Source organism: Scophthalmus maximus, chromosome 10 (assembly GCF_022379125.1).
Source record: "Scophthalmus maximus strain ysfricsl-2021 chromosome 10, ASM2237912v1, whole genome shotgun sequence".
NCBI classification, from domain to species: Eukaryota; Metazoa; Chordata; class Actinopteri; order Pleuronectiformes; family Scophthalmidae; genus Scophthalmus; species Scophthalmus maximus.
The window spans coordinates 20,546,827-20,569,011 of NC_061524.1; the positions used below are offsets into that span (position 1 = coordinate 20,546,827).

Below are 22,185 nucleotides of genomic sequence, written 5' to 3' on the forward strand. Positions count from 1 at the left end.
TCCCACGAGAACACCTCCCACATTGTCAAACACACACGCACACAAAAACACACACACACACACACACACACACTTTGATAAATGTGCACTTGCATGCCATAGCACAGGTGTTTGCGTGCGTGCGTGCGTGTGTGTGTGTGTGTGTGTGTTTGTGTGTGTGTGTGTGTGTGTGTGTGTGTGTGTGTGTGTGTGTGTGTGTCTGTGTGTGTGTGGACTTAGGTAACACATCCCTCTGATCTTCCTCCACTGCCAACACAGCTGTGTGTGTGTTTGTGTGTGTGTGTGATTGTGGACTCACCTTTATACAGTACAGTAAAACTTAGTTAAATACAAACGTAAATAACTAAAGAAATAGTTTTTACTTTTATTTAAGTCCACATTTATTTATTTCCATAGTCCATAGACATATAAAGTCCAGAAATAAAAGTTAAATCTATTTATTTATTTATTTAACTAATTGACTCATTTATATAATTATATTTACATTTATTTATTGTCTCATATATTTATTTCAGGATGTATTTCATAGACATATTTAATTATTTATTTAATAACGAATAAAACGGAATTCCATAAGGTTCAGCAGCCGCCATCTTGTGCTGGTGACGTCATGTGGAGTCAGAGTCTGTGCAGTAGTGATCGTGGAGTGGAGCCGTGGTATCTAGGCCCCGCCCCCACACACACACACGCTCTCGACCAATCATGAGTCAGTGTCAACTGTCAATCATGACGTGTCAGCCATGTTTGGAAACATTTATTTCCTGTCTACTGTGATTTTTTATGTTTCCTCTTTGGTCCATGTCCCATCTGCGAACACGGAGGGGGGCGGGGCTTATGACCTGTAACTGCAGCCATACACCAGGGGGCGATCCAGATGTCCATCTTTATTTACAGTGTCATTTACCTCCAGTGATGCGACAAATTTATTTTTTATTTTTATTAATATTTTATTTTTTTGGGGAATTTATTCATACCTCCCAAGAATGTTCCCTCCCACGATCGTCTGTTGAAGTCGCTCTGGTGCCGTCTTTAGTTACATTTTATTTCATCTCCTGCTCTGCAAAGCAGCGTGTTAAAAACACTTTATAAATAAACGCCACTTGCTCTTTAATCACCTTAATCGCCGCTGTCGGGCTGCGTGACAACCTGTGGGCGCCACCGCGCTTTTAATGACATCCGCCCCCTCGTCCCCGCCGCCCGCCCGACTGAAGCTCTCGCGTTCGGCGGCGGTTTCGCTATTTCTGAAGTTTGCTTGTCCCCGAAACAAACAAATGAACTTGAACTAAAAAAGACGAGAGAAATGGAGTTTGGTGCAAACTAAGGCACAATTCCCTCTCTCCTCTTCGGGCTCGTTTTGTGCAACACGCCGTGACACGCGCTGCATTGACATTCAAATGAGTAAGTGACGGACTCAGCTGCACTTCACTGTCACTCTCAGCACTTCCTGTTTGTACGAGATCAGGACAACCAAGCCGTCTGCGTTGGCAGATGAGACTGGAGTCCTTGTTTGTTTTCCGTGTGTGTGTTTGTGTCGAGGGGCTTTATGAAACTTTATTGATCTCCGCCAGGAAACGAGGCCACAGCCGAACCGATTCAGCAGATCAACAGAGGACGAGCAGCAGGGAGAGAGGGAGTTCGCTCATCATTTAAAGATGATGACGTTACAATTAGAGTCGAGATGAGAGAGTTTCCGTGCAAAAGACGGGACCGGAGGAGACAAAACATGAAAGCTGCATAAAACCAACATACAACAAGGTGACGGCCGCTCAGCAGGGACGTGGATCTGTGTGTGTGTGTGTGTGTGTGTGTGTGAGAGAGAGAGAGGGATGATGAGGGAGGGGAGGGAATTCAGAGGAACAGAGAGGATAAAATAAGTGGTGTCTCTCGGAGCAGCTGGGACTTCCTGTTGTTCTCCATCTCGACCCACTTGGTCAAACACTTTCTGATCCCAGATTTTCAGAGTGAAACCAGTGAACCAGTGGACGAGCTCACTCCCATCTTGCCGTTGGTACCGCGATCTTGGTTGTCGGGAACGCAGACTGTTGACGAAACTGGGTCCGAAACAGGAAGCCAATGCTGACGTGTGTGAAGCCTGTATTCTCTGTACTGACCAGCAGAGGGCGACTCGATGAGAACGTGACTCTACCTCTCACTTGGTCTATAACATCAGTGAAACATTTTCCTGAGGGGCTTATGGCTCAGTCTCTGGTGCCAAGTCTTCTTCGACACATGACGTTCATTTTGTACATTATGGTCCATTTAGATAGAAGTGGAACCTTGATTTTAAAAACAACTAATATCTGATATCGCGGCCAAAAGCAGTCGCAACGTTTTCGAGACGAGTTAAAGAATCAACACAGAAACTAGGTCATCTCACTCACTTTCATGTGAAACAAACCAGAAAAGGAGAGTTGATGCTTGAGAGGGCGAACGCGTCTCCGTCCCCCGTGTGAGCATTCAGGTCCTCCGCCCGTCGTCCTCTTCCTCGTCCTCTTCCTCGCCCCGGGCCCGACGCGCCAGAGATCAGCTCAGTGTTCAGCTGCACTTCACTGAGACTCAACTCTGACAAACAAGATGTTAGCGACGCTGATCCCATCAACCAGTTTACAATGTGCATTTTGAAGTAATCGCATTTGCCTTTCACTTTTTATGCGAACTTTCAAAAGTTGGCTGGACATTTATTGAGATGGGGACGCGGCTAATGAAGATTTAGGTTGTCCTAGAGCCTCAGAGGTCATGGATTTAAAAAGCAAACGTTCAGAAAACGGTTAGGACGACGTCATTATAAAAAATCATAAGTAGGCCTCGTCACGATTACTACTTTTTGTTGCACGATATATTGTCCCAGCAAATGATCGCAATTAATGATATTAACGTCCTTTAAGGACCACTCTGTTGTGACTGAGTCATGTGAGCCTGCTCCTTGCTGCTGAGGGAAATGTTATCTAGAGTTCGGACTTGGCTTCTAGTCCTCAGACAAAACAATCTGAAGACAATCCATATTTTCTGACATTTTATAAACCAAAGCAGTGATTTATTAATCATGCGACGAGAACAGACGAGAGGACAGAAGCAGCGAGACTTTGCTGGACTGTTGTTGACACGTTCATTCTTATGTCGACACGACGGCTGTTATTGAGGTCAATAAAATGATTGATTTCACATTCATTTATCGTACGATATGTCGATAACGTAATTATCGTGACAGGTCATTTTCAACTTGGAATTTTTCAATCTTGAAATATCACAGATTGTTACGCTTGTTGGAGGAGGAATTGTCGATGCCGATGAATTTAATAAGATGTCGATCGATTTTCCCCAAACCTCACCGTGATGTGATGTTTTGTCCACACACCAAACACATTCAGTTTAATGTCACGGAGCAGCAAGGAAACCAGAACATATTCACATTAAAGAAGCTGAAATCAGAGAATTTTCACTTTTTCTTTCATAATAATTACTTGAACCGATTTAATCGATTATCAAAATAGTTGGTGATTCATTTAGTAGTCGATTACTGATCGATGAACTGTTGCAGCCCTTTACTGAACCTCTTTCATTTTCTTCAAACTCCTCTGAACGGTTGGGGGTTCCGGATGTCCAATATCCAAATCTACGACACATATCACACACCGTGTTTGTCATTTCGTTTGGAGGACGACGACAGCAGCGTGAGTCTGTTGGTACCAGTCGTCACCACGCGGCTTTAATTAAATGTCATTATTCTGGTGTCAGTGACCTTTTCATCAGCCCGAAGGAGACATTTTGTCCAGCTGACAGACCCCCCCCCCCTCGAGGCCGGCACACGTGCTGCCCGCCGGGCGCCGCGTCCCGGCCCGTCGACGTCCATCACGATAATGGGACAGATTTGATGTCCCCCTCGTCTGCGGCCCACAGCGCGGCATATGTAAAAACAACAGACGGAAATAGAAGCGATTATTCCGGATTTTATCAGCTGACTGGAAACGACCACTGACCAGGACGACAGAGGAGCTGCGAGCTTCTTCCCCTTCATCGCCTCCTCCTCTGTTCTCACTTCACCCTCAGGTCTTTGTGTTGTTCTTTTGGTCCTCTTCATATTGTTCTCTTCACAAATGCCGTGAACTCACATGTGAGTTGTCCTGAAACACGTTTTAAGACATTTGATCATTTTAACTGTCGAACCGTTAACTTGTGCTGTTGGAACTACAGGTCCCATGATGCTGTGGGGGAATGTGAACAGGAAGTACAGTGTTGTACTTGTTTCTTGACTTTGGGAAGAAGTTGACTCTTCCTCTTCCTCTCCATCCCGCGTCTCTTCTTCTTTTTCTTTATTTGCCTCTTGCTACTTTGTTTCCTCCCTTCTTCATCTCTTGTTTTATTTTTGGCTCTGCTTCCCTTGTTCATTTTCTCTCTTTTCCCATTCTGTCCTTCCTCGCCTCCCCCCTCCTCGCCTCCTCCCCTCCTCCTCGCCTCCTCATCTCCTCGCCTCCTCGCCTCCTCATCTCCTCGCTCCCCCCCTCGCCTCCTCCCCCCTCCCCTCCTCATCTCCTCGCCTCCTCCCCTCCTCGCCTCCTCATCTCCTCCCCTCCTCGTCTCCTCCCCTCCTCATCTCCTCGCCTCCTCGCCTCCTCCCCTCCTCATCTCCTCGCCTCCTTGCCTCCTCATCTCCTTGCCTCCTTGCCTCCTCGCCTCCTCATCTCCTCGCCTCCTCATCTCCTCGCCTCCTCGCCTCCTCATCTCCTCCCCTCCTCGTCTCCTCGCCTCCTCATCTCCTCGCCTCCTCCCCTCCTCATCTCCTCCCCTCCTCGTCTCCTTGCCTCCTCATCTCCTCGCCTCCTCGCCTCCTCCCCTCCTCATCTCCTCGCCTCCTCATCTCCTCCCCTCCTCGCCTCCTCATCTCCTCGCCTCCTCCCCTCCTCATCTCTTCCCCTCCTCGTCTCCTTGCCTCCTCATCTCCTCGCCTCCTCGCCTCCTCCCCTCCTCATCTCCTCGCCTCCTCATCTCCTCCCCTCCTCGCCTCCTCATCTCCTCGCCTCCTCCCCTCCTCATCTCTTCCCCTCCTCGTCTCCTTGCCTCCTCATCTCCTCGCCTCCTCGCCTCCTCCCCTCCTCATCTCCTTGCCTCCTCGCCTCCTCATCTCCTCATCTCCTCGCCTCCTCCCCTCCTCTCCTCCTCATCTCCTCGCCTCCTCCCCTCCTCATCTCCTTGCCTCCTTGCCTCCTCGCTTCCTCATCTCCTCGCCTCCTCCCCTCCTCGCCTCCTCATCTCCTCGCCTCCTCGCCTCCTCATCTCCTCGCCTCCTCATCTCCTCGCCTCCTCGCCTCCTCATCTCCTCCCCTCCTCATCTCCTCCCCTCCTCGCCTCCTCATCTCCTCGCCTCCTCATCTCCTCATCTCCTCGCCTCCTCATCTCTCCGCCCCCTCGCCCCCTCGCCCCCTCGCCCCCTCGCCTCCTCGCCTGCTCTCAGTCTGTCGACAGACCGTCAGAGACGATGTGTAAAGAGACAGAAACAGAAACCCCCGTTGCGTCTCCACCTCCCCGTCCCTCTTTCTTCTTCCTCCTCCTCCTCTGTCTCTCTGAAGTGAAGTTTTCTCTTCCTCTCTCTCATTCTCTCCATCGCTGCCGTGAAACGACACCGGAGCCACAACAACGGCGACGCAGCTTCAAACCGAACAAATCCCTCCTCGCAACCGAGACGACATGAAACGAGACCGAAAAGAACACAAACGTGTGTGTGTGTGTGTGTGTGTGTGTGTGTGTGTGTGTGTTTTGGCCTGCCTGCGTGCGTGCGTGCTTGCGGGAGCTCCTGCTGTGTGCATGTTGACGTGTTGATCTTCTGACAGTTTTTGTTGTTTTATTTTGGAGGATGCTGCGTGTTTTCTCTCTCTTCCCTCCCCGTCACTCCGTCACTCTCGTCTTCCCGAGGTGAAGAAGATGAGGAGACGAGGAAACGGAGACGTTGTCGCCTCGTCCCGTGTGACTGAGAGCGGCTCGGCTTTTTCTATATATATTTATACACGCCATAGTGGGAACGGGCCGAGCTGGCTTTCGGCTGACAAGCTCCTGCGAAACACACAAAAAACAACGCTCGTGGAATAAAATACGTTTGAAGAGGACAGCGTTGATCGTACACATGCGCACGACGGGGCGCGTGTCATTATTGACATGTGGATGTGTCGAGGGCGGGACTGTTATCGTGACAGAGACGTTTGGTTCAGACCGGAGCACGTGCCTTCGATTACAAGCAACTTCCTGTTTCACGGCGAAGGAGGGGCCTGTGGCGAAAGCTCAGGATTTTGATAACTTTTGATCCTGAAGGTGTTTTCTGTAGGCGTCCCACATTTGAAGTGGATGTGACTAAGCGGCTAGGACAAGTTCGTAAAAGCATGAAACTTGTGAAATGACCAAATTGCCTCTATATGTGGTATATAGAGGCATTGGGAGACCGGGTATGGGAGACCTTGATTTGGGTCCATTCTTCCATTATCTGACCCACATTATCTGTACCCTGTAAGGGTCGTGAGCCAATCCCAGCCAACGTTGTGCGGGAGGCGGGATCTTATTTCAGATGAACATGTCTTCTCTTTCTGTGGTCTCCCTCCTCCAGGTGACGAGTGGTACCTGTGCAGGCTGACGCTGAGCATGCCCAGTCAGGCCAACCTGCGGTGGGCCATGTTCCCCTCGCCCTACCTGGCCGCCGTGGGTCCCGACGCCACGCCGGGCTCAGTGGTGTACCGCCTGTCGGCACGGCAACGGGACGGGACGCAGGGACAGGCGCAGTTCCTCCTACTGGACAGTGAGTGGTTTTATTTGACCAAACTTTTTCTGTGCATCCTAGTCTGTTTTCCTGTCCCCAACAGGGGATGCTTCAGTGATGTCACATGAATGGAAGTGTTTCCTCAGCACCATGATCTTTGACACTGAGGTCAAGGAACAGTGGAGAGGAAGACGATCCCACTCCACATCTGGTTCAACATCTGGTGGAAAGGCCTTAATCAACCGGCCCCCACACGCGTAGCATGTCCACATACTTTTGGCCACGCGATTCATATAAGGTCCTTGAAAGCGCAGTTTTCTACGCTCTTCAAAAAGAAACGTCATGATGTCTGTTTAAGATCCTTTCATCGCGCAAAACAAAGTCCCTCGTAATCGTTTGTCAGCCACTTTGTGTTTTCCCGGGAGCGGACGTGTGTTTGCTCGTATCTTGTAATCCGCTCCGCCAGGCATCTCTTGTGACCAACCTGGGGTTTTTGGTGTTCAAAGGAGCGATTTTATAAATAAAAATTTGACTTGTTGAATTTCAATTACCATCAAGTTTGAGAGAGAGAGAGAGAGAGAGAGAAAAAAACCCAACACGGTACATAAACCGCGTGGAGCGCTGCTAATCGCTCCCGGGGGCAAAGAAAAGCTCCCAGATTCAGGAATAATAGGAATAAGTCTCTGGAGAGGCAGCGAGTGGGAGGGTGGGCGGACGGCTGCCGGTGGCTGTGGATTCTTATTTTATATGTTGTTTCTTTTTCCCTAAGTAAAAGAGCAGAAGGAACGGAGGAAGGAGGAGGAGAGATATTTCAGGAGCTAATTTCTAATGCTCTCATATTTAACACTCGCTGACTTCCCGTTGGCAACAGTGTGCCGACATGTGCACCAACAAATAATCCGATAATTTACAGTAAAAAAAATACGTTTTTTAATATCAAGCCAACGTGGAAATAAACTCACACAGTGAGCGTGAAGATGGTTGGTGGCCTCCACGGGATTTTACTCCGTTTGAAGATTTAAAAATTCCCAGTTTGTGTATGAGCTAAAGCACTTAATAGATTAGTAATCGACTACTTAATGAATCGCCAACTATTTTTGTAAATCGATTAATCGGTTGTAAAGTAGTTTTTATGAAAAAAAAAGTCAAAATTCTCTGATTTTATCTTCTTAAATGTGAATATTTTCTGGTCTCTATGCTCCTCTGTGACAGTAAACTGAATATCTTTGGTGTGATGACAAAAAAAACCATAATCTTGGGGTTTTGGGAAACACGATCAACATTTTTCACCATTTTATGGACAAAACAACTAATCGATTAATCGAGAAAATAATTAATAGATGAATGGATTATGAAAATGATCGTCAGTTGCAGCCCTAGCGTTTACCGTAACTTAAAACTGATCGCAAAACAGCTTCATTTCTATTTTATATATTGAATATAAAGCTACAGTGTGTAATATTTAGAATAAGTTATTCACAGAAATTTAATATATTATCCATAACTCTGTGTTCATATATGTATATTCATGAACCAACCAAAATAAATGGTGCGGACCGCACCACACAATACTGCAGTCACGGTTTGTGAACATCACTCGTCGACACGTTAAGGGACGTGCTGGCGCCGCCGGGCACCCGGGTTCACGGCCCGGCCAGAGCAGGAAAATCACGACAACAACAACAAAGAGAGAAACACACTTTGTCCAGAATGGCTCACTGCCCCTTTAATTCACGTTGTCCTTCTGTGGACGGACTGAAGAGGGAGACCTGTCGAAAAAGAAAGAAAACACACTAGCGCATGCGTCACTGCTGGCGGCCATCTTCTTCTGTTCTTCTTCTTCTGTCCTCTGGATCAGATGTGACGGAGACCCGATCTCAGTGTGGACACGAACAATCAGATGTACATACAATCTGGATACGAGGCGTGTTTTTAACCGGGTCTTAGATTGATGTTTGTGGGTCAATCGTATCAGAATTAGAAATACTGGACAACCTCTCCACACATAGACGGCGCGGGAGGAGATGATTGACAGGTTGGATTCAGCAGCTGCTGCTGCTGGTTCAAAACCCTCTGGTCAACAGCTGAGGATTCTTCTCTTCCTCCAGTCCTCTGTTCCATTCTTCTCTCATCCAAGTGGAAATGTCTTCCAACATCATTTCCGAGGAAACTTTACAAAACTACAGAAACACGTTCTGTTAAAATCGAGGTGTAACAAAAACATTCTGATCTAACATACAGGACGTAAAGGATCCGCGTGTTCCCTCCTCTCTCCTCTCCCCAGGTGGTGACGAGTGCTTCGAGTTGGACCGGCGTTCCGGCGAGATCCGCACCACGGGACGACCTCTGACCCCCAGCAAGGAGTACCTGCTGCGGGTGCAGGCGGCCGACGAACACGGACGCAAGGGCGCCTCGGCCACCGTGGCCGTCCTGGCCGGCTACCGGCCGCCGCAGTTCACCAACGCCACCTACAGCCTGAACGTGGCGGAGAACACGCCCGTGGGTCGAGCGTGAGTCGCTGCGCTCGCTCCTCGTTCCTCCGCTTCTGAGCTTTCTGATGGTGAAGGAGTCACGTGACTCCACGGGAACAAAGAGTCCCGGTGTCAGTGTTAGTGTCTGGTTCCATCAGAGTCAGTGGACATTCTCAGGCGTCTGTGTGTTTATGAACACAAGTGTCTGTTTGTGTCTTCGTCCGCCACAAACTTCATTTACATTCCACCGCCTCAGAAACTGTGTGTGTGTGTGTGTGTGTGTGTGTGTGTGTGTGTGTGTGTGTGTGTGTGTGTGTGTGTGTGTGTCCATGGCCAGCTCTTTGCCTCGCATGTCATGCGATGCATGAAAAGATGAGCCCTGTAGAGCGAAAGAAAAGACAAAGGAAAAAGGAGGGTGAGGTGGAGGGGGGGAGGGGAAGAGGAGAAGGAACGAGGGATGAGGGGACGAGGAGGAGAACGAGGGTTGAGGGGAAGGGGAGAACGGACGAGGGATGAGGATAAAGATCGAGGGAAGAGGGGACGAGGAGGAGAATGAGGGATGAGGGGAAGGAGAACGAGGGATGAGGAGAAGGAGAACGAGGGGGGGTAGATGAAGAGGACGCAGATGTATGCGTGGCCTGAGGCTGAGAATTTGAAAGTGTGGCAAATTCAAATATTTATTAAAAGCAAGGTCTGGATAAACATGAAGGGAGCGTGTGTATGCGTGTGTGTGTGTGTGTGTGTGTGTGAATCCCTCGGGGCTGCTGGTGCAAAGCACATTGTATTAATATCCATGTATCCATGCCACCCTGCAAGCAGCATGTGTGTGTGTGTGTGTGTGTGTGTTTTTCTGTGTGAGTTTCATATGCGTCTCGGCTTCCATCACACTTCTTTTTATGTGGATTTTTGTTGTCTGGTGTGTGTGCGTGCGTGTGTGTGTGTGTGTGTGTGTGCATGTGTGTGTGTGTGTGTGTGTGTGTGTTTGCGTGCATGTGTGTGTGTAGACGTTAAACGTCGCGCCCCTCCTTCACCTCCTGAGTCTGTTCTCCACCGACCTGCGGGTCACGTTTACACTCCACAAACCGATTATGAAAAATCTCACAGATATCTGTCCCAGTTCAGGCTCGGCCCTCCTTCGCAAGGACGTGGCCTACGGTCGCCTAGCGACGGAGCAGCAGTCGCCCACGGCCCAAAGGTTCGTCAATGACTCCTGGGCACCGCTGTGACGCAATCTGTGTTCGAACGTGGCGTCGGAAGGAGGCGGAGCCTGAACTGCGACACAGCGGGAGACTGTGTCTAAAGATGGACGACGCGTCTCCACTTTGAACTAAAGTCTCTCAGCTTCAGTCAGCGATCGGATCAGAATGTACTGTGGAATGTCGGTGTGTGTGTGTGTGTTGACGTGTTGACATGTTGGTTGTTTGCTGCAGCGTTGCCGTGGTGCAGGCCGTGTCCTTCCAGAGGAAGAGTCTATCCTACATGCTGCTGGTGAATCCCGGGAATCTGTTCAGCATCAACCAGGAGAGCGGCGCGCTCGGCCTCACGCGCGGCGTGGACCACGAGAGCGGACACAACCTCCACACGTTGCAGGCCCGCGCCTCCGAACCCGACACGGGCCTCAGCAGCGTGGCAGAGGTACGCTCACGCCACGGAACACACACACACACACACATACACACACACACACACACCGAGGCAGATTTAGACATATTAGAATGTCATTTCTTCAGAAATGCTTTCGGGGAGTCGGAGGCTTTTAAAGTCTCGTCCACACGTCGATGTCACACTCGAGGTCATGCGACAGTGTGAATGGGTTTCTAAGCCCCTGGGCCCGGGGGTGGGGGTGAGAGGTGTTGTGGGGGTATCACAGCCCCTCTTGCCCCAGATAAACAGAATGAATCCACGTTATCTGAAGCCGCTGACCCTCCACTCCTCCGGACGCCGCTCTCTGACGAAACCTCATTAAATGTGAATGAGAGAGAAAACGAGCCACCGTGATGCAACCGCTCCGTTTAATGTTTATTCTGCACCCGTGTGTGTGTGCGTGTGTGTTCATTAAAACGAAATCGCACTCGCCGCCGGCGTCCCGCGAAGCGAAACGCTCGTCCTGCGTGAAAACTCGGCGAAAATCAAAGCCGCGTTCAGGCGCCTGATCAGTTCACAATCAGCAGACTGAGCTCAGTTAACTTTGTTACAGAGTTTACAGCGTGAGGGATTAACACAACACACACACACACACACACACACACACACACACACTCCAAACCTGGCAGCTATAAGCACTGACTCCTAGTCTCACGGTAAGCTCTTAAGACTTCATACAGAGGATAGCTACATCTGTTCACCTTAACACACACTCACGCACACACACGCACACAAACACACAAACACACACACACACACACACACACATGCATACAGAAACCCATTATCACCTGCTCTGTGTCCAGATGGATGAGACAGACAGAGAAGAGTTGCTAAACTACCAGCTTCCCCCCAAAGGTCCCTGCTGCTCTATAAGCTCCACTGGCTAATTCACTGTGTGTGTGTGTGTGTGTGTGTGTGTGTGTGTGTGTGTGTGTGTGTGTGTGTGTGTCTGTGTGTGTGTGTGTGTGGCTAATGCTGTCGCCTTCAGCATTTAAAGACATTTTAAATCTCATCCCTCTCCATCACCGCAGCTCCTCGCTCCGTGTTCGTCTCCCCGTCAGCCAGACCTTCTTCTTCTTCTTCTTCTTCTTCTTCTTCTCTCCAGTTATTGAGCCTCACATCACTCACTTCGTTGCCAGGGGCGATTCCTGGCTCTAGGCGAAGACGCCCGTCAAACCCTCACATCCCCTTAAAGCTGCGTTGGTTTTTTTTTCTAATAAAGCACTTCAATTGTGCTCGGTGGAACGTCACGTTGATTTATTAAAGAATAATAAAATAAAACCATGAACGTATAAATCAATTGGACCATAATGTACAAAAATGAACATCATGTGTTGTAGAAGACTTGAAACTAGAGATGGAACCATAAACTCCTCAGGAAAATGTTTGACTGACGTTATGAATCAAGTGAGAAGTAGAGTCATGATCTCATAGGGTCGCCCTCTGCTGATACGTTTTGCCACCTCCTATAGATTTAAGCGTCCAGACATCGGAGCAGCTCCCTCGGTGACGACGGCTCTGTCACTCAGCTGATCCGTTTACCGACGGTAGATCACAGACAATAACCGCGTGTCGCCCCCTGCAGGTTGTCGTGCAAATAACGGACGAGAACGACTGCACGCCCGAGTTCCTCCACGCGATCTACACCAGAGACAACGTACCTGAGAGTGTCGCACCTGGAACCTCCCTGCTGCAAGGTAACGCACACACACACACACACACACACACACACACACACACACACACACACACACACTGAAATACACACAGGTTAACGCACACACACACACACACGCACACACACACACACACACACTGAAATAAACACAGGTTCCACTAAACTATTTTTACCCCTGTCAATAAACACAACCTCAGCACACCTGGGTATACAGAAGTGTGTGTGTGTGTGTGTGTGTGTGTGTGTGTGTGTGTGTGTTTCTGGCTTGCTGCCTAATAAGAGCAAAGCCTCGCTGAAGTCAAACTGTTTGATCTCAACCAGTCACCAGCAGCGACAACAGATGGTTGTGACAAAGACACACACACACACACACACACACACACACACACACACACACACACACACACACACACATTCATACATACATTCAACAGTGTGCAGTCTGACGTACTTAAAGAATCTTTCTCCTCTTTCTCTTCTTTGTATTTTATCATTCTCCTCTTCCTCCTCCTCTTCCTCCTCTGGCTCCACCTTCCTCCCTCTCTCCTCTTTATCCACCATCCATCTATTTCTCCTCCTCCTCTTCCTCCTGTCTTCTCCCTTCCTCTCCTTTCCCGATCACTCCTCCCTGCACTTCCGCTTTATCCTGTTCCCCTCCTTTTCCTCTGCCCCTCTCTTTTGTTACTCCTCCTCCTCCTCTTCCTCAGTTCTGGCCCGCGACTGTGACTCCGGCGTGAACTCCGAGCTCTCCTACTTCGTCCACGGCGGCGGCGACTTTGACATCACGTCGGGAGGCGTGGTCAGCCCCGCCTGCCGCCTGGACTACGAGCGGCCCAATCACGCCTACGAGTTCGTGGTGGTGGCCGTGGACGCGGGCTCGCCGCCCCGCACGGGCACCGCCTCCGTCCGCGTCCGGGTGTCCAACAGCAACGACGAGGCGCCCGTCTTCTCGCAGAGCGTGTAGGAGAATTCATCATCCTCATCCTTGTTCTCCGTTCATCCGGCAGCTTTGTGTTTTTAATTCGCCATCAGCAGTTGTTCTCTGTCTCTCTCTCTCAGTCTGTCACTGTCTGTGTCTCTCGCCCACAGATTCTGCTAATTAAGTTTTTTCTAAATTCAGAATCTATTTTTAATCCTGCTGTTTTCTCTCCATCTGTTGTCGCTCTGTCTTCACCTCCTCTCTCGCTCGTCTGTCTGTCTGTCATTTATGCGTTTCAATTGTCTTTTCTCTCTCCTCCTCCCGTTGTTGTTTTCCTCCCCCTCTTCTCATCCTCACCTCTCCTCCTCGTCGTCCTGTTTTCTTGGATTAATCCACGTTTCCTCTCTCCTCTCCCACCAGGCCTCCGTCATGCACCTCATGAATTTAACACGTGTCTCCATCTTTCCTCTCTTGTCAGTTACAGAACCTTCCTCAGCGAGGACGCAGGTCCCGACACACTGGTCGCCATCGTCCACGCCAACGACCCCGACGGAGACGGCGTCTCCTACGCCATCACCGGCGGCAACGAGGACAGCAACTTCCTGCTGGACAACCAGAAAGGTGAGAGGGAGGGGGGGACGCACTCAAACGCACAAAGTGTGATGTCATCGGACAGCAATGTGAATCTCAACGTTCATGAACAGAGACGAGAGTCTGGACACAAACCGCAGTAAAACTCACGCACGCACACACACACACACACACACACACACACACACACACACAAAGATAAACATGCAAAACATGACTGTGAACCACAACACCGCACATGAAGTTTATCTTCAAAAAGTCTGTCTCTCACACACACACACACACACACACACGAGAAGAGAGCACTTTTGTGTGTGACCTGTAGTGATTATAAATATGTGTGTGTGTGTGTGTCTAAGTCACCCAGCATGCACTGCTCCGTTGCTCTGCTAACACACACACACACATGCATCCATTCACAGATATAAACATGAACATTTGCACATAAATGATATATTAAGTCTCTCTCCTACACACCACACACACACGCGCGCGCAGCAGATGGCCTGTGGCTTCGCTCGGCTGTTCTGCTTTGTCACTTCAAAGCGTTGTGAAGTCGTTTCCATGTCGACGTGTTCGCTGCCTCTCCGACTCCGTGTCTCTGTTCATGTTGCTACCAAAGCTGCTCGTTTGTCTGTTTGTGTGTTGGTGCCGCCGCTCTGTTCTGTTGATGTGAAAGGGATTGTCAGCGCCGAGACATATGCCGTTTGTTTCAGGTCGTCGTTTGCTGCTGGTGACGCAGTGAAGCAAACGTCACTGTCACAGCTTCACGTCTGCTCGTGTTTGAGCCCAACATGTGGGAATTATCTTCTTATCAGTTTGTCCAGAAAACAAATGAGTCTACAACAGGCTCACACATACGACGCAGAGGTCCAGGGTTCGAATCTGACCTGTGACGATTTCCTGCATGTTTTCCCCCCTCTGTCCTGTCGAAATTAAAGGCGGAAAAAGCCCAAAAAAAGAAAAAAGAATAGTGAAGTTAAATCCTGGCTGCAGTATTAGTCATAAGCCCCGCCCCTCCATGTCATGAGGTCGTTCTGATCACACTGACGTTTGTTCAAGTGTTCATGTTTCTGATCACTTTGCTTCTCATTAGTTATGTGATGATATAAAAAACAGACTGCGACGTTGTGATTGACAGCTGACACTGACTCATCATTGGACGAGAGCTCGTATGTGGGCGGGGCCTCGATATACCACGGCACCACTCCCCGATACAGTCTGTGGTTTGTACAGATGAACTTTGTTGAAAACAAACAATCAGAGGTGATGGAGGTAAAATAAGAAACAGCTCCTTGGAGTTTTTCTTGTTCAGAGCTGAGTGTGTTTACAGTAAAGTGAATAGTTTCCTCTGCAGCAACAGAATCGACGTGTACGCCTGCGGACGTGAAAGTCATTTCAACTTGTGTGCTCCTTTGGCGAAATGTTTATATTTTCGTTTCTGTGAAAAAAATCTGCCTGAAACTGAAACCATGAGCCTACTGCCCAAGACTCATACTGTATCTGTATGTACAAATCTGCTTCATGTCGGGTGTAATGGGAGAACAGAATCATCTGCCAGCCTGAGAGAAGATGGAACGGGTCTTTAAAACACGATGCGTTCAGGCGTCACCTAACAGAGTCTGAACCTCCGTGTGTGTGTGTGTGTGTGTGTGTGCAGGCATCATCAAGCTGCGGCGGAGTCCTCCTCCCAGGCTGCGGGGGCCTCAGTACGTCCTCAACATCACCGCCACGGACGACAACGCGTCCGGCGGACCGCACCCGCTCAGCAGCTCCACCCAGGTCATCGTGGGAATCAACGACATCAACAACAACAAGCCGGTTTTCCAGGAGGTGACGACCCCTTCTGTGTTTGTCTGACAGACTTTGGTTTGGTTTGGTTTAGGATAGTTTAGGTTAGATTTAGTTTGGTTTAGTTTACTTTGGTTTAGTTATGTCTAGTTCCGTTTGGTTTAGTCTGAAGCTACTGAACCATCTCACATGTCACACTGTGGTCTCAGTGTCAGAACTACAGTCTGAACGCTGCCGTCCTGGAGAACCAGCCCCCGGGGACGTTGGTGCTGCGCGTCCAGGCCCACGACGCGGACATGGGGGTCAACGGAGAGGTCAGATATGGCATCATGCACCGAGACGGAGTCTCGTCCGGATTCGACATCGATGCCGACACTGGTAAATCCCTCAGTGATCCGATAACTATCATACATGCTGCACACTGCTCCAAACGTGTTGTTTGGTGAAGCCGTTGCTGTGGTAACCTGTGATAACCGTGTTTGTCAGGCGTGATCACCACGACAGTGAGCTTCGATCGCGAGCGCCAGAGGGAGTTCACGCTGTCGGTGACAGCCACAGATCAGGCCGAGGAGCCGCTCATCGGGATCTGTCAGATCACCGTGCTCGTCGCCGACCAGAACGACAACGACCCCAAATTCGAAAACAGCCGCTACCAGTGTGAGTTTCAGTTACCAGTATGATCGAGAGTATTACTGTAACTACTACTACTACTACTACTACTACTACCAGTGTGAGTTTCAGTTACCAGTATGATCGAGAGTATTACTGTAACTACTACTACTACTACTACTACTACCAGTGTGAGTTTCAGTTACCAGTATGATCGAGAGTATTACTGTAACTACTACTACTACTACTACTACTACCAGTGTGAGTTTCAGTTACCAGTATGATCGAGAGTATTACTGTAACTACTACTACTACTACTACTACTACCAGTGTGAGTTTCAGTTACCAGTATGATCGAGAGTATTACTGTAACTACTACTACTACTACTACTACTACCAGTGTGAGTTTCAGTTACCAGTATGATCGAGAGTATTACTGTAACTACTACTACTACTACCAGTGTGAGTTTCAGTTACCAGTATGATCGAGAGTATTACTGTAACTACTACTACTACTACCAGTGTGAGTTTCAGTTACCAGTATGATCGAGAGTATTACTGTAACTACTACTACTACTACTACTACTACCAGTGTGAGTTTCAGTTACCAGTATGATCGAGAGTATTACTGTAACTACTACTACTACTACTACTACTACCAGTGTGAGTTTCAGTTACCAGTATGATCGAGAGTATTACTGTAACTACTACTACTACTACTACTACTACCAGTGTGAGTTTCAGTTACCAGTATGATCGAGAGTATTACTGTAACTACTACTACTACTACTACTACTACCAGTGTGAGTTTCAGTTACCAGTATGATCGAGAGTATTACTGTAACTACTACTACTACTACTACTACTACTACCAGTGTGAGTTTCAGTTACCAGTATGATCGAGAGTATTACTGTAACTACTACTACTACTACTACTACTACTACCAGTGTGAGTTTCAGTTACCAGTATGATCGAGAGTATTACTGTAACTACTACTACTACTACTACTACTACCAGTGTGAGTTTCAGTTACCAGTATGATCGAGAGTATTACTGTAACTACTACTACTACTACTACTACTGGCAGTGTGAGTTTCAGTTACCAGTATGATCGAGAGTATTACTGTTACTACTACTACTACTACTACTACTGCCAGTGTGAGTTTCAGTTACCAGTATGATCGAGAGTATTACTGTAACTACTACTACTACTACTACTACTACCAGTGTGAGTTTCAGTTACCAGTATGATCGAGAGTATTACTGTAACTACTACTACTACTACTACTACTACCAGTGTGAGTTTCAGTTACCAGTATGATCGAGAGTATTACTGTAACTACTACTACTACTACTACTACTACCAGTGTGAGTTTCAGTTACCAGTATGATCGAGAGTATTACTGTAACTACTACTACTACTACTACTACTACCAGTGTGAGTTTCAGTTACCAGTATGATCGAGAGTATTACTGTAACTACTACTACTACTACTACTACTACCAGTGTGAGTTTCAGTTACCAGTATGATCGAGAGTATTACTGTTACTACTACTACTACTACTACTACTACCAGTGTGAGTTTCAGTTACCAGTATGATCGAGAGTATTACTGTAACTACTACTACTACTACTACTACTACCAGTGTGAGTTTCAGTTACCAGTATGATCGAGAGTATTACTGCAACTACTACTACTACTACTACTACTACTACCAGTGTGAGTTTCAGTTACCAGTATGATCGAGAGTATTACTGTAACTACTACTACTACTACTACTACTACCAGTGTGAGTTTCAGTTACCAGTATGATCGAGAGTATTACTGTAACTACTACTACTACTACTACTACTACCAGTGTGAGTTTCAGTTACCAGTATGATCGAGAGTATTACTGTAACTACTACTACTACTACTACTACCAGTGTGAGTTTCAGTTACCAGTATGATCGAGAGTATTACTGCAACTACTACTACTACTACTACTACTACTACTACCAGTGTGAGTTTCAGTTACCAGTATGATCGAGAGTATTACTGCAACTACTACTACTACTACTACTATCAGTGTGAGTTTCAGTTACCAGTATGATCGAGAGTATTACTGCATCTACTACTACTACTACTACTACTACTACTACCAGTGTGAGTTTCAGTTACCAGTATGATCGAGAGTATTACTGCATCTACTACTACTACTACTACTACTACTACTACTACCACCAGTGTGAGTTTCAGTTACCAGTATGATCGAGAATATTACTGCATCTACTACTACTACTACTACTACTACTACCACCAGTGTGAGTTTAAGTTACTATGACTACTGTTACTGTTGCTACCAGTATGAGCGAGAGTATTACTGCAACTACTACTACTACTACCAATGTGACTGCATACGGCTACAGTACTACAGTAACTACTGCCACTGTCAGATATTACTATACTACCACTGCTACATACTACATCTACTGATACTGATACTTGTACTACAGTAACTACTGCTACAGTTATTATACTGCCACATGCACCGCTACTGTGCTACTTCCAATATCACCAATACTGTTGTTACTATTATTGCTACTACACTATTGAGTCTATTAAGTTTATTTAAAAAACACATTTGAAACAAAGTCCTGTACAAAAAAGGAAAAAGAGAAGTACAAGAATAAAAAAAATAAGAGGATGAAAAGAGAATTAAAAAAATGAAGGGAAGTCAAAAGCCTTAGAAAACAAGGCAGTCTTCAGTTTATCCTTAAATATGTCCATTAATTGTCAAAGGTTAAGTTTTCCAAAGTGTCGGAGCAGCTACAGCAAATGCACAATGACCTTTAACCTTTAGCCTCGAGCAGGGGTCGACCAGGAGCAGCTGGTCAGAGGATCTGAGAGATGAGAGTTGAGATGTGGCGGAGATATGTATCAGGGGACCAGGTCATGTAAGGCATTACAGAAAAATAAAAGAAGATTAGATGCAGGTACAGGTGAAATGCTGTCTACTGCCACAAATATTGTCACTACTACGGTTTAGAAATGGTCCAGCAGCGGTTCCCCACCTCATCCTGTCGCTAGATGGAATTATTTCCGATCTCCTGAGTGTGAAAGTGTGAAACAAGGCTCTGAAGGTTAAAAGCTTTCTCTCCCTCTGGAGCCGCCCGCGGTGACGGCGGCCGTGGCGACTCTTCTGCTCAACCCGAGAGTTTTAGGAGAAAACAGGAAACAAGTGAGAGGAAAAAACTGCTTTACCGCCGTCTATCAGTCGGCATCCCCGTGATCCTGGAGAGCTCTTACAGTCGGGCTGGTGAAATATTCGCCGCCGGCTCCCGCGGGTGCGTGTTTGTTTACTCTGCGCACAAATATGTGTTTTGATTAAGCGTCGTGTCAGAAGTTCTGCTCGTCAGATTAGAGAAACACGCGGAGCGGCTCATTAACTATTTAGCAGGCAGATTGAAATGTTTCTGGGACATGCATTCATTTTATGTGTGTGTGTGTGTGTGTGCGCGTGTGTGTGTGTGTGTGTGTGTGTGTGCGCGTGTGTGTGTGTGTGTGTGTGTGCGCGTGTGTGTGTGCGTGCGTGTGTGTGTGGGTGGGTGTGCGTGTGTGTTGGGGGAGGCGATCTGGAAGCTGCCTCTTGTTGTTTATCTCATGGTCGTTGTCAGTGAACTGCAGAATCAATATTAGAAAGTCAAACGGTGGATGAATCAGCTGGAGACAGTCTCCTCTGTTTCCTTCACGTTTCCACTGGACGTCAACAAGAAAGAAACCTTGTCAGACCTGATCCAGCGGACGCAGACTCAGGTCACGGACTTGATCTAGTCTCTTAGCGGAGCTCAGACTTCTGCCGGGGCCCAACAGTCTCCGTATGAAACCACATTTAAATCTGCGGATTCCGATTTTTGTCTGTATCTGCATAGAATTCATCGACATCAGTCTCCTCAATATAAATCAGGACGCTTTCATACCTGATTCATGTCTTTGTTAAAATGTTTACAATTGATCAGGTTGGTTTTGGTTTCACGTTGTAATTCAGGAAGCTCTCTGAAGAATTTGAGTCCGCCACATGTACGTTGCATCGTGCACCCTTATTTGACATCGATTGGTTGTTCGCCGTCTTTCTGTTCCAATGGAGAAAGTGTACATTTCGTCGCCACAGTCAAATCGTCATGGTTTTTACCACCAGCGTCGCCAACTTCGGAGGCAGAACTCAAAACTAGTTCCAATTTTATCTGTGCCAAATGAACGCATGTCGTCCCCTCCATGTTGCTTCTCTTCTGCTCCTTTTTCTTTCTTCTATTGTTTCATTCCGTCTCAACTGCCCTTAAGTCCAGAGTGTTTTCACTCGTCGAACGAACCGAACCATGGTCCAGTTTGATCCAAACTGAGACTTTTGTCTCGTCGTTCGGTACCGCCGGTCCGAGGAACCGTTCACACCCGATATTTTTCAGACTAAACTGAAAAGCCTGAAGGTCCGGGCCAAACAAGGAAGGTGTGAAAGCAGCGTCGGGGGAAAAAAACCCTGCAGCGCTCACGTCCCGTCAGAACATCCATAAAGATTTTATCGTGCTCTGCAGGCTGGATTCAATTCTCAGCAGCGGGGCGTCCTGTCAGAGCACCGTGTGCCGCTGTGCAGGGCAAATTAATAAAACAGCAGTTTGAAAAAAAAAAAGAAAAGATAGATATTGTTGCATTAATAAAAGAAATTAAGTGCAGCATTGTCCACCTTCCGGACTCTCGGTTGTGGATGTAAACCGCCGGACGGAGGGTTGGATCGTGCGCTTGTTCCTCTGTGACACACATGCGACTCAGCAGGAATCCGCCGTGATTGTTCAGTGGAAATGTTTCCACCGAGACCCACAAATGTCAAAGGGACATAATTATTATTATTGACATAATGCTTGAAACGCAGTATTACAGGGGGGGCGGACCTCTCCGCTGCTCGTCGCTGCCGTCGGATCAGCGCTGACACACGCGCCACCGTCAGCAGGATCCCGGGTTATGTTCATGAATTCATAAAACAAAATGCATCCGTTGACTTCGCAGAGCTCGGCCCAGAAATGACAAAATGAGGTGACGCCCCGCTGACACAACGCAACGCTGCGCCGCCATTATTGTAATATCTGCCTACGGTCACAGAAGCTGATGTGACCGGTCCAACGCAATGAAATCCAGTGTTTCCATATGCCGAGACACGACGTTCAGTCAGGATACTGTGACACTGTAAAAAAACAAAAACCCCCACAAAATTCAAGATAATACTCAGTAGCAGTAGTAGTGGTAGAAGTACTAGCAGTGGTACCAGTAGCAGTAGTGGTAGAAGTACTGGCATTGGTGCTGTTGCAGTAGTGGTTGAAGTACTAGTAGAAGTGGTACTGTAGACGTATAGAAGTGTGTGTGTGTGTGTGTGTGTGTGTGTGTGTGTGTGTGTGTGTAGAAGTATATAGAAGGAGGCAGTGGAAGTAGAAGTACAAGCAGTGGTACTGTAGCTGTAGCTTTAGTACAAGTGCTAGCTGTGATGCTATAGCAATAGCAGGAGAAGTTGGTGTAGTATAGGTACTTCAAAATTAGCAGTAGTAGAAGTTGTAGCAGTAGTGGTAGAAATACTGGCATTGGTGCTGTAGCAGCTAGCAGCAGCACTAGCAGTGGTACCTTAGCAGTAGCAGTAGTGGTAGAAGTACTGGCGGGCTGTAGCAGTAGTGGTAGAAGTACTGGCGGGCTGAAGCAGTGGTGGTAGAAGTACTAG

At 47.8% G+C, this 22,185-nt stretch overlaps 1 protein-coding gene across 1 annotated transcript in view; it reads left to right on the forward strand.

Moving 5' to 3' along the window:
- The window catches only part of si:dkey-22o22.2 (neural-cadherin), a 107,293-nt gene that overhangs the window by 38,434 nt on the left and 46,674 nt on the right, over positions 1-22,185 (forward strand). Inside the window, exons 2-10 of the mRNA XM_035607513.2 lie at positions 6,590-6,778; positions 9,024-9,249; positions 10,641-10,845; positions 12,443-12,554; positions 13,243-13,495; positions 13,933-14,075; positions 15,706-15,878; positions 16,046-16,214; positions 16,323-16,493. Of these exons, the coding sequence (XP_035463406.2) occupies positions 6,590-6,778; positions 9,024-9,249; positions 10,641-10,845; positions 12,443-12,554; positions 13,243-13,495; positions 13,933-14,075; positions 15,706-15,878; positions 16,046-16,214; positions 16,323-16,493 (1,641 nt within the window). The remainder of the gene's footprint in view (positions 1-6,589; positions 6,779-9,023; positions 9,250-10,640; positions 10,846-12,442; positions 12,555-13,242; positions 13,496-13,932; positions 14,076-15,705; positions 15,879-16,045; positions 16,215-16,322; positions 16,494-22,185) is intronic.